This window comes from Capra hircus, chromosome 9, assembly GCF_001704415.2.
Source record: "Capra hircus breed San Clemente chromosome 9, ASM170441v1, whole genome shotgun sequence".
Taxonomy (NCBI): Eukaryota; Metazoa; Chordata; class Mammalia; order Artiodactyla; family Bovidae; genus Capra; species Capra hircus.
The window spans coordinates 28,951,734-28,964,915 of record NC_030816.1 but is presented as its reverse complement, the minus strand read 5'-3'; the positions used below and the strand labels follow the sequence as shown (position 1 = coordinate 28,964,915).

The 13,182-nt window shown below is 41.1% G+C and overlaps 1 protein-coding gene across 2 annotated transcripts in view; it reads left to right on the top strand.

The window, feature by feature from the left end:
* LACE1 (lactation elevated 1) overlaps window positions 1–12,928 on the top strand; it is a 199,784-nt gene extending 186,856 nt beyond the window's left edge. For both annotated transcript variants that reach the window (XR_001918535.1, XM_005684597.3), the window contains 3 exons: window positions 2,597–2,737; window positions 6,446–6,559; window positions 8,668–12,928. Coding sequence is in view for 1 of the 2 variants with exons in the window: in XM_005684597.3 (XP_005684654.1) it covers window positions 2,597–2,737; window positions 6,446–6,559; window positions 8,668–8,796 (384 nt within the window). In the remaining variant the exon portion in view is untranslated. The remainder of the gene's footprint in view (window positions 1–2,596; window positions 2,738–6,445; window positions 6,560–8,667) is intronic.

The following is a 13,182-nucleotide window of genomic DNA, read 5'->3' as shown; positions in this document are numbered from 1 at the left end:
TCCTTGGGCATGTAGTTATACTGATAGAAATCATATCCATGCATAAAGAGTGAGCTTAATTATATATAACTGCATACCGAAAATGAGGCTTTACATTTTTTTTTAACATATACTTTCTGATTTACAAAAGATGAGACACTAAATTCTGACTGATCCCCAAGAAGTAGTGTGTGTCACCCTCGGAACGTGAGTGTCTTTTTGTAGAGTTCTCCTTTTTCTGGGAGGACACTGTATCTTGCCTTCCCCCTCACCCCTTCGGGAATTGTTTTCATTATATGGGATTTTACAGTCTCATCTGATTCTCTGCTGTGACTGTGAGGACAGGAAAATGCACAAAGGCTGATTTAGGGTTTTGGATGTAATCAGGGGTAGTGAGCAAGGCAAAAGTGAGTTGAGTGGTAATGTCTGTTTAAACATTTTACATGTATTGTTTTGTTTAATACTCACAACCCTGTGAGATAGAAATCAATTCCCATTTTATAGATGGGAAAACTAAGGAACAGGAAGATGAGGTTACTTGCCAAAGACACATCAGTAATAAATGACAGACTGAGGATTCAGACTCAGGCTGTGCAGAGCTCTTGTTCTGAGCTGCTCTGTTAACACATCCTCCTGGCCCACATCAGCCTTGACAGCAGCGTCATACCACACACACCTGCGAGCCCTTGTGTGGCTGAGGTGAGTGGGGAGTCTCAGCTAAGATCAGACAGTGGGTCTAGAGACAGAGGCTGTCCAGCCAGCGCAGGGAAACGGGGAAACACAAGGTCATCTCTGGCTCCACTTGTTACCTGGTTGGTGGAGGAGAGGGGAGAAGGGGCATCTCTAAGCAGGTTTCAAGGCATCAGCTCTTCCTTGTGCCCACTCTCTGGTGGTGTGCCCCTGGGCTCGTAGTTGTTGCGCATCCTTCTTAGAGCTGCTTTTCTTGAGGGAACCACCTCCCCAAGGCCTCCCTCTCCAGTTTATTCTTACCACCCCACACCTACAGGAAAAGTTTTCTGAGTATAGTTGATTTCAGCTAGTTGTTAGGAGAGTGGCAGGTGTAAAGGGTGGACTCTAAGGTGAGGATGACTCTCCCCCTCCTTGCAATTCCCTGATTCTCCCAGGAACATAGTTCTATCTACATTTCTAAAGCAGAAGTTTTAATGCAAACGACCACCCCAACGAGGGAGACATTCTTTTTTTTCATTATTTATTTAGTTAGTTTGTTTATTTTTGGCTATACTTGGTCTTTATTGCTGCGAGGGCTTTTCTCTAGTTGTGGCGAGTAGGGCGACCATCTAGTTGCTGTGTGCGGGCTTCCCATTACGATGGCTTCTCCTGTTGTGGAGTACAGGCTCTAGGGCACAGGCTCCATAGTTGTGGCACACGGGCTTAGTTGCTCCACGGTACGTGCGATCTTCTCAGATCAGGGATTAAGCCTGTGTCTCCTGCATTGGCAGGCAGATTCTTTACCACTGAGCCACCAGGGAAGTCCAAGGGAGACACTCTTAAACAGGGAGGAGTACTGATAAATTCTGCCAGAAGCTGAAGAGGCTTAGCGATCTGGGTCCCAGGGATCAGTTGTTGGGATCTGAGAGCTTCCAGAGGGACCTGAGAGCGGCTCCTGGACTTTGAGTCTCTGCATTCTCTCACGGCCAGAAACTTCCTCCTGACCCTGCTCATGGCTCCTGTTCACAGGGTACAGCCATTCACACCCGACTTAAAATGAGAAGTGACTCTCCTGGGAGTGTTTCTGACCCCAGAGAATGTGTGGATTGCTTTCATAACTGTCATGAATTACCTTCATGTTTCAGGAACGGGCACGTTACACCTGCAGGCAGCACCTTTGTGATGATTCTGTGGACCCCGAGGGTTGTATCCTCCTTGTGTGGGGAGGTAACAGGTGCACCAAGCTATGCTCGAGGGCTTGCTCTACTTTTGTATGAAAACCCTCTGGTATTGCCTGCAGAGGTTAGCAGTGTTTACTACATTGTATTTCAGTAATTGTACATCAAATTAAACAAAAAAATATTGTCTGATGCTTTTTATACTGGAGCATAGTCTTTATTTCAAAGTGGTGACATAATACTCAGCTGCTGTGATAAAGACAGCTGCGTTTACCAGTAGTGGCAGTTTGCAGTTGAGTCATAGGAAGGACTTATTTGGACTTCTTTAAAGTCATGTCAAATAAATAAAACGAGTGAGACCAGACTTAGGATGTGGGCCTCCAGGACACCAGCTGAGGTGGCTAGAATCATTCTCTCACGTCCCACCATGTGCTTGTCTTCTATCTTCCCTTCTGTTTATATCCCTATTAAGTAGGGTGTTCATGCACTGGAGAAGGAAACGGCAACCCACTCCAGCGTTCTTGCCTGGAGAATCCCAGGGGCGGGGCAGCCTGGTGCGCTGCCGTCTATGGGGTCGCACAGAGTCGGACACGACTGAAGCCACTTGGCAGCAGCAGCACACTGTCCTCAGCCTGCTCTGAAAACACCTCTGTGTTTGGTCAGGTTACCTCAAAGCTACACCTAGATCACACCGTGACGAGAAAAAGAGATATTTTCAACCAGAATTGACTTATTTCCATTTTCTGTTCTCTATTTCATTTTAATTATAGCCACTTGGAGCCAGTGACTATTTGGAACTGTCAAGGAATTTTGATACAGTATTTTTACGAAACATTCCACAATTTACCCTGGCAAAGAGGACCCAAGCTAGGAGATTCATAACTCTCATCGATAACTTTTATGATTTCAAGGTAAGGCTGTGGTATATTTTCTCAGAACTAAATATTCTGGACCGTGGAGCAAGATTGTTGCTGGAATCCTGGTCTGCCACTTACTTTACTTCTCTGTGCCTCAGTTTTGTCACACACAAATCGAAGATACTACTCTGAAGTATTTACTTCAGAGAGTTATTGTGAGGACAGAACAAGCTAATCCAGGTAAATCTTTTAAAACAGCACTTGGTACACGCTGATGCTGCACAAGTACTATTGGTGGTGGTGGTAACAGTAATCATATTGTATTAAAAATCCCATCATAAGACGCTCTGCTATCTTCCCAGTCCCATCATTCACCTGAGCATATCATGTGCTCTGTCTGTGAGTATGCACAGCACGATGCCTTACCTAGGTAGAGTGCTCAGTAAACATTTGTCACGTGAATCAATTATTGGACTGATGAAATAGTGAATGAACAAAATGAATGAATGAATGACTAAAGGGCCAGTCTCAGTGTTAGTTTTCTCTCCCTCTGACTTGGAAACCCCAGTAACTATCATTGTCCCTAAACAAGCAAGAAAAACCCAGTTATCTTATTACCAGCATGAGTCGCCGAGCCTTTGTCCATTCATCAGAGGCATTATTGCCTAGTGGTTAAGAAGTGGACCCTGGGACCAAGCTGAGTACCTTGAAGACTAACTTAGCTTGAATTGCCTTCTTTAGAAAAAGGGGATAATAATGGTATTTACCTCATAAGATTGTTGTGAGAATGAAATGAGCAGGTAAAATACTTAGAACATTGTGCGGCATACGGTAAGCTTTCAATGAAGGTGAGCCACCAGCATCACTGACTCAATGGACATTAATTTGAGCAAATTCCAGGAGATAGTAAAGGACAGGGGAGCCTGGCGTGCTGCAGTCCATGCGGTCGAAAAGAGCTGGACGTGACTGAACAGCAACAACAATGAGCCACTAATAATAATATATACCTGTAAATATACTTACAGAGAAGGTAAAGTACCACTTCAAGTTAAGAGTGAAATATTGTTCTACCGTAAGATACAGGTTTCCCTCCTTATTCCTTGTACTGAAGTAGAGCAGTGATTGACTAAAATTGAAGGGACTTTGAAGGGAGGAGAAGGTACCGGAATCTGCTGGGAGGCAGAGGTGAGATTTTTAATGTTTCCTGTATTCATTCATTCAGCAATCTTCACACCACGCACAGTGCTAATTCAGTGACAGGCAAAGCCAGGCATGTTGCCTGCCTTCATGGAGCTGAGAGTCTAGTGTTGAAGAGACACTGATTAAATGTGTGCAGAACTGAGTGTAAATGTTCTGAGGACTGAGTGTGGGGTGTTCTCTTGGAGAGAGGGGGACTTGGTGCCGTGAGAGTCCAGGAGGACAGTAGGCTGATCTTTGTGTGGGAACTGGGGGCAGGCTGAGGAAGTCCTTCTGAGGACCAGCCGCACCAGAATCATCTGAGCTCCTTAAGATCCAGATTCCCAAACTCACCCTACCCCACACCAGCAGATGAAGACCCGGGAGGGGGCCTGGAGCCTGCTGGTTCACCAGCTCCTCAGGTGCTGCTCATAAACACTGAGCTGTGATGGCTGGGCTCCACGTGCAGAGTGGGGAGTTGGCAGCACAGGCCCTGTGATGGGCCTGAGCATGAAAGGCAACCTGCCTTCGTGAGTGCCATCAGAATATGCTGCCTGCTCTCAAGGGGCCCTGTGAGCAGGAAGCTGAGAAAACCAGGGCTGGGGATCGAGGTGGTTACTTGTCTCCTTCTGGATTACTCATCAAGAGACTCTGCTCTGAAATAATCATGTGGGGTCTGGAATACATTGCCCAGAGGTAGCACTCTGTTTTCAGAGGGCAGTGCTTCAAGAAGAAAGTGGGAGGGGTGCATTGGTAGGTGGTTCTTAGAGTGGCAGATTGATAAACTCTTATTTTTGAAAGCTTATGATCCCTACCCCTTAGTCCTACCGCCTGATCCAACCTCCCCACACTGTTTAACTTCTTCATTAGACAAAAAGATTTTTCAGGCAATATGATGGAACATCAGAACTACTCTCCTAACATTTGCTTTAACTAAAGCACACATTTAAAGTTTATACTCTTTTTAAAAAATAGCTGAAATTCTTATTTCAGAAATTGGAAGCACTAAACAGACATTGTTTTAGAATGCATTTATAGAAATCTGTGAAATAAGGACATTTCCATCTAAGTAATGAAAAAAGTGTCATTTGTGGTTAAAATAATTTGTAAGAGGAGGTAGAAGGTCATTTGTATATGGAAAGACTAGTTCCAAACATCAATACATTGTTTTAAAATATTGATAGCGCATGTTTGCTCAGTCATGTCTGACTCTTTGCAGCCTCATGGACTGTAGCCCTCCAGGCTCCTATGTCCATGGATATCAGCATATTTACTTAAATAATGATTTTAAAAGGATGGCTGTGAATCCTGAAAACAAATTCAGATCTCCTGAAACATCAGGAAGAGTATGTTTTAATCTAGCGGACATAAAATTTATTAAGTTGTGAAAGCAGTTTCTGGTGTGTGATTACACATGGACATTCACTCAAACACTTATGTAATCAAGAAATATTCATGCCAAGCTTAGTGTTTTTCAAGGGTGTCCGGCTGGATGCTGATAGAAAGGCAGAGTCTGGTAACTCAGGGTGTAATCAGAGGAGCGGTGCACTGGGCTTAGCTGTCACATGTGCAGCAAAGGGCTAACGGTGCATCGGGGGAGCATCTCTGATGCGCATAGAGATGGGCTTCACACAGTCAGGTGAAAATGTCAACCTCAGAGGTAATGGAAAAGCCACTGGACTTAGAACTGGAAGAGATCAGGACTGGTGTCATGAGCTGAGACTCTCCAGGCCTGGAGCTGCCCCCTAAAACCTTTGTTCCCTACTTCAGAAGGCGGTGTAAGCTGTGTGGAAGTATTTGTAAAGTACTGTGCAGTTTAAAAATAGCACTTTAAAGAGACTATTAGAAAAAGTATGAAGATGGTCAAAAGGTTTTCCTAAAAAAAAGTATTTTGTTTCAAAAATACATTTGGAATTTTTGAATCCCAGGCTATCTGAATATAGGTTATGTGGTGTGTCTATTTACATTTTAGAGATATTCCAGAAATAGAAAAAAAGGTTTCCCAAATATTGAAATCTATTTTAAAGAAATGCTGTATTCACTTATTTATGCAAGGTTTTTTTTTTTTCCATTAATGAAGAAGATACAGTGTAGATGGGTCCTGCCAGTTTTGAAATTTTCCCAACCACATTTTGTTTATGCTCTTTTTGTGGACTTTAAAACATGGAGATTAATAAAAATTTCAGTAGCTTTAGGGTAACTTTTAGATATTTAGGTAAAATCTCTAATTAGAAAAACAGATTAATGAAATAGGAAAAAAGTGATAGATTGAAGCTTTTAAAATATTTTTTTTCCAAAATAAAGATAGAACTTGGAGAAAATGTGTGAAAGGAGAAATGAAGTTAAGACTTAGTTAGATTCAAAGAGAGGAGTTCAAGGCATTGTTCTTTATAAATACACATTCTGTAAGCTCGTAAAAGTATATTTCACCAAGTACCAATTTTGCTACGTATATTTAGAACCATTTAAAAGCAAAAATCTTAAGCTCCCTGTTATAACAGATTTTTATTTTATGAGAAATTTGTTTTTGCCTTCAACTTGTTAGAGATAAGGAGTAACACCATTTGCTCGTTTTCTCTGTTTCAGGTGCGCATAATTTGCTCTGCATCAGCTCCTATATCAAGCTTATTTTTGTATGATCATCATGACAGTGAGTTGGAGCAAAGCAGAATACTGATGGATGATTTGGGGCTGAGCCAGGTAGGTGATATTAACATAATCTCTTTTTATTATAAAACAACTTAATTGTTTTGGTTTGATGCATGGCTACGTTTTAAAGAAGGAATGCAGTATGTATTTAACCACTGATTCGCCGCTTTCTTCTAAAGCCAGTATAGCAGACATATCCTCAACATCAGTAAATATAGAGAAGTATAGCCTTAGAGTGGTGGAAGGAATCTTTGTGATAAAAGTGAAGTCCAGGGAGGTGGACTAAGGGGCTTGCAGTTACACCACTGACCAGTGGCAGGCCAGAGCTGGCCACCAGGCACCCACGTCTGGTTCTGGACTCCCTCAGCCCCGCCACGCTGCCTTTTCTGGATGTCTTCCTTCGTGTCTGCTGGATCTGTAGAGCACATGATACAGTATCCAATCATATGGACTGGCTGTTCTAGCACTTTGTGCCTGACAAGGCCCTTTGCTTAAAAAGAAATCCACGATTCATCTCCTAACCCCATTCTGTAGACATTTGTGGAGCACCTGTGAGTGCCAGGCTCTGAGGACACTCTGTCGGAAACCAGCTGATGCTGGCCCAGTTCTCCTGGAGCTTGGGGGTCTGGTGATTCACTCCAGGCCAAACAGAAGTGGCTTTGCATTTCCTTTTTCTTTATGAATATTACATGGTATATTTCTCAACTGTAGACAACTGAAATATTAGTAAAAAATTTAAAACTGTAAACACTCACCCCCCCCCCAAATGAGGGGAGCCCCATTCTTTCAACCCCAGTAGTAAAAGACCATTTGGAATGAGGAAACCATTCCTTATTGACCTGAGTTGAAATTATGCATTCTTAGGAGTTTGGGAAAATGAGGCCAATAATTATTTAATAGTGAACTTTCAAAATATGATTTTTAAATCTACATGTAGAAATACATAACTGCTTGTGATCCCATTTCTCTGAGAGCAATACATCCAAATAATGTCTTTTGACAATTTAGAAGAATATACTTAAGGGGCTACTTCATCTCAGTTTCTGAAATTCTTTAAATCATTGGCTTTTGAATTTTTCTTCTGATCAGAGTTCAGATATAGGGCAAAGTACGCTCAGCACTTAGGGTCAATAAGACATGAAGAAATCCTGGCACGTGGCTATGGGGTCATGCAGTTTTACAGTAGGTCAGTAATTTGGACTTAGGAGTGCAGAACTTTTCTCTGAGAGTATAATAGCAAACTCCTAAGGAAAGAGGCAAGATTCAGTGTTCACTCACAGGCTATAGCCTGTGTTGAAATCACCAGTCCCAGGTTATTTGCTAGCCTCACGAGGGCTCCCCAGCTGAACCCTACCTACATGGGAGGATCAAGTGTCCCAGCAGCTCAAGACCAAAACAGCTCTGGCCTTCCCAAAGCTTGCTCCCAGACACAATCTCCAGGTCCACAGAAGGCCTCTCAGTCACCCAAGTTGGAAAAAGAGATTAGCCCTCAGGCCTTCCCTTGGGAACGTGGCCCTGACTGTGAAGCTTCAAGGGAGAGTCTCAGCCGCATATTGATATACCAAACTATTGGGTTTTGTTGTTACTTATTTCTTTTTTAAAAAAATATGTATTTATTCTTATTTATTTGGCTGTGCTGGGTCTTAGTTTCAGCATAACAGATCTAGTTCCCTGACTGGGGATAGAACCCCGGCCCCCTGCAATGGGAGCTTGGAGTCTTAGCTAGTGGGCCACCAGGGAGGTCCTGACTTCTTTCTGGCATGCAATTTTTTAGAAAGAATTCCTTTTCTGTCTAGAATGTCCTTCCTTTGGATTTTGTAGAGAACTTTCATCTGAGCAAAAGTTTTCTTATTTGGATATTAGAGTGTTGTTTCAGCTTTAATTATTCATCTAATGTTTTCTTCCTGGTAGTTTGTTCTGCTTATTGATTACTGGTTTAAATTAGTTGATTCTCTAGTCTAATTTATATGAGCTGACTCTCTAATTATTGGGTAAAATTAGTTGATTCTCTAGTCTAATTTAATGAAAAAAATTTGTAGACTATTTTATAACATAGGCTCAAAAAGTATTTTTTAAACTTGTACTTAGTTCTTTAAATTTTTAGTTGCAGAGCTTTTAATTGGTGCTGGATTGTTGTTTTATTTTTTTTTGATAATTAGGACTCAGCAGAAGGACTAGCCATGTTTACTGGAGAAGAGGAAATCTTTGCATTTCAGCGCACAATTTCCCGACTCACAGAAATGCAGACTGAACAGTACTGGAATGAAGGAGACAGAAGCAAGAAGTAACCGTCCCTTTTGCGTGAATAAAACTCTGGGCAAATGATTACTGCAGGAAGAACTCTTTATTATGGGACTGGAAGGAATCATTTTCTCATCATTAATTATGCACTTTGTCCTCTGGACCATTTTTATCTAAAATTGCTGTCAAAGATATAGTGGTTTAGTAAGTTAAAGCCACTTTTAGGTTTACTTTTTGCCTGTTTATTTGGCCTTATTTCTACACCACACAATTAAAATCAGCACTCTTATCAAGCTGAATGTAGGACCAGGCATTTTGGTTTCATATTAAGCTACCTGAATGAACCTTGAATACATACACACTCTGTAAACGCAGGGTGTCTGGACATCTGTGACCTTTTGGCTACCTGGTAGCTGCATGATAGAAACACATCTTTATGAGAGTGGAGGAAAAAAACCTTACATTTCAGTTCAAAACAAAAAGAGACTTCTGATGGACTTATCTCTGTGATTGTTGGGGGCTGTAAATTACTTTAAATCTCCCAAGTCTTTAGGCTTCCTTACAGCAGAGAGTATGTTTTTTACCCTGAGTTCAAGCTTTGCAGGCAGGACCTGATCTCCAGTGGACACACAACTGACTGAAAAAAATGAAGGATTATGAAACCATAGAATAAGAAACGGGTGTCAAATTTCAACCGACAAACAGATTCCCCCAACTCTGACAGCCCGGAAGACAAATACCAGGAATGGGGACCGGTGAGAGAGTGTCGGGAGGGGTGGTGTCCTGGACCACACTAAGCAGCAGAATGGACTCTGCTCACTTGAGGCCATAAGACCCCGTGGACCGCAGCTCCTTCCCGCTGCTCACGTGTGTTTGCTCTGCTCGCAGATGTCACTCCCACCCTTGCCGCTGCTTCTGCAGTGCGACGGGCCTAACAGTAAATGGGAGAGAATGGCCGCTTGACGAGTCTGTTTAAATGAAATCTGATTTGCCCTCCATGGAAGTCATTCCTTGGCTCATTCAAATACAGCCTGACTTTGCTAACTGTCGCTCACAGAAGGAAACTTGGTGGAGGTTGTTACAAGAGTCTAAATCCTTATTCAAGAAAAAAAAGAGAAAAAGAATTGAAATCCACAAATCTTGTGAAAATTAAATATTTGGGGAGAGTAGGCACAGGTGAGTCAGTTTAAATAAATGATTACGATTATCAACATAAATAAACTCTTGAAACTATGTCATTTATAAGTTAATAATCTACCCATACTAGTCTATTTTGGACCTTAACCTAAGTCAATCGGATGGATAGGTAGGGTACCCAAGAATAGTGAAACATTTAAATCAAAACTTCTGAAAATTAAATGCGATTTGAAAATATTTTTATTGAAGTGAAACAGTGAGTTCAAAAAGATGTTAAACAGGTTACAAGGGAGAAAGGACAGGAAATAACCACTGTGCCAGATTTATTGCTAGAAATTTCTAAATCTTGCATAAAAATATAATCCTCAAGAGACAATGTAACCATCCCTGTTTATAGACAAGAAAACTGAGGCTCAGAAAAGCAGCTTGACTGGAGATTCATAGTTTACAACTACAAAACTCACGTACTATGTTTTTTACCATACCACCTCTATAAAAGCAAGATCATTTTTAAGAGTAATTCTTTTTGTTTAATAAATTTACAACAGAACCGTTACTTTGTACTCACTAAGTATAAAATATTTAATTTTAGTCTTTCAATCTAAGCTTTTTGTTTTCAGTTTGTTTTTTTTTTTTTTTTTGGCCAGATATGTTATCCTTTAATAAAATGACAGTGTGAATGCTAGACAGACTGACTGGTGGACAGTCTGCTTGATAGAAAGAGGAGCTGTCCTTGAGTGTGTGGGTATATGTGAGTAGTCCCCCACTCAAGTTCTGTTGTACAAGTTCATCTGAGGTCAGGTATTTGAAACGAGAATTTGATTTTTCCATAGAAACAATAATGTGATGTTAGGGGCCTAGCTAAATGTACAGAAGCTTATGGAGTTCTCGGTGCAAATGCCTTATAATTTTGGTACTAAAGAACTTAAACTCCTTTTAAAATACAGTTGCTACAAGGTAAAACTATAGTTCAGGTTCCACCTGAGTACCCAGATCATGTCTGCACTTGGTGGGACAGGCCTTGGTGGAAGGGGCTTGCTGAGAGTGGGGTCTGTGGGGATGGGATGAGGAGACAGTGTAAGGGTCTGTTATATCGGCCTAAGTACCAGAAGGAAAGAGGAGGGATTATCAGGAGGTAGCTGGAAATGGTACAATGTCATTCCATCTCCTCTCCACAAATTGTTTCATAAAAGAGCCTACAAGAAAAAGAAGCAAAAGCCTTCAGGAAAACCTGTTACCTTGAAACAATATGGTAGTTCTACTAAAAAGGAAATTAATGCCAAAATGAGAGGAAAATGACTCTAGATCAGAAAGCAATATTTCAATATATGTGTTGCTTCTTCCAAGCCCTGCCCCAGTTGCCGTCTCAGCATTCCAGTCTCTCTCCCTGGGATCATGTGAAATTTCTCAGAGCAGATGCTCTGTCTCTCTTTTTGAACTGCTTTTAATTTGTATTTGAAGATGACGTTTGAACTGACTGTTGCTGTGTTACACTCCCGTTCACTTAAGAGGTGACCAAGGGTCATGCTGAGGGTTTTTATTGTTGGGAAAATGCCTCCAAAATGACCACTAATTTCCAAATTTAGAAGAAATCAAGTAGAGAAAAAGAAAAATATTTTAAAAAGAGAGAAACATCTGATTACTGCGTTATTCTTGTATTTCTTTAGACCATGGATAGGCTTATCTGTTAACATCAGTAATAATGACGTGGTAGACTTAAAGAATTTTTAACCTATTTCTGATGTTTACAAGGCTCCAAAGACTAGTACTGTTCTAATCAAATTTATGTATTTTCAGTGGGATTTCAAGTTTTAGTCATAAAGCATTATTTTATGCCCTCTGAATATATTTCCTATACCTTTAGGTGTGCAAATAACATAATTTAAAAATTACTTGGAACTTGGAAAATTAAAATTTTATTTGTAAAATATGTAAATAGACATATTCATATCCATTTATTTATTTAGCATTATTTAAGAAACACATTGTGCTTGCTATGTGCCAGGCATGGTTCTAAGTGCTTTGCATATAAACTATTTTGACCCTTATAATAATTCTGTGAGATAGGTACTGTTAGACCACTTGTAGACAGTGAAGCTGAGGTAGAGAAAATGGGTCCAACAGTATACTGAACTGCTAAGATGTACATTGGAGTCAGTAAAGCGATCAAAACACTGACTTAATAAACTCTCATGTAACTGCTTCTGTCCTGAAAACATTCTTCTTACTCCAAGTAGCTTGAGCCTACAGTTGCAGCCCCTTCATCTGGGATCAAAACACCCTGAGGAATTGGGGTCCTGGGTCCTGACATTTGGTCCTGATAGATTATGAAATTCTGGTAGTAAATCTGTGATCTTGTATATAACCTTCCTCAGATCCACTAGCCTCGTAAGACATCACTGGCTGGTAGAAAATTATTTTCTTTGGAGGTGGGTCTGTTAAATTCTTCTTTAAGGCAGATTCTTCTTTCTCATTGGCACAGCAGTTCATTTTCCTGGAACAGAAAGTTTTAAGTAATACAGCCTGTCTTCTTCTCGAGCCTCTGCTGCCTCTACCTTACTCTGCACTAGAAGTTTCACATCTGTCACCCCAGCTCCTCGCTGAACCCAATCAAACATATCATCTGCTGACCTGTGTGCTGTGTGTGACAGTGTGAAACTCCAGAAGGACATCTGTCCGTCCGTCTTCCAAGCCCGCTCAGGAAGGCTGCAGAGGTTGTCTGAGAAGCTTCCTTTCTCAGGGCTGTATCCATTGAGAGCTGGTGTCTCTGATGCACCTCTCTCTTTATCCAAGTAGGTGGGAAGGGCCCTGAACCTGGTTCTGTCAGCTTTTGCTTTGTAACCTTGAACTAGTGCTTTGAGCCTTGGTTTTCTTATCTATAAATGACAACGATAATAGCCATTTCATAAACTATCCTCATATTCTGAGGATAGTTGGTAAAAAGCACTTTGCAAATGGTAAAAGATTAAAGGAATATTAGTTGTTATTGATTGTAATGATTTTGATCAGAAAGCAACAATAAATGCCTACTCTGCTTTGTAACACAAGATGACCTGTCCTAACCTGGTATGGTCTCTAGCAGAAGGGAAAGGTGCACATTTCACGGCTGGACAACTTGGGCACAGAGTTCTGGCTTAATGAGATGCTGTGAAGATTGTTAATTTCAAACTAATTCTTTCAGGATTAATAAAGAAAATGAATTGTTTGTTGATCAGAGATTTCCTAGAAAGAGAGCGCCATCTTGTGGTCAGTGAGAAGAAATGACAGCAAAAAAAGTCCAAGAATCACACAGAGTT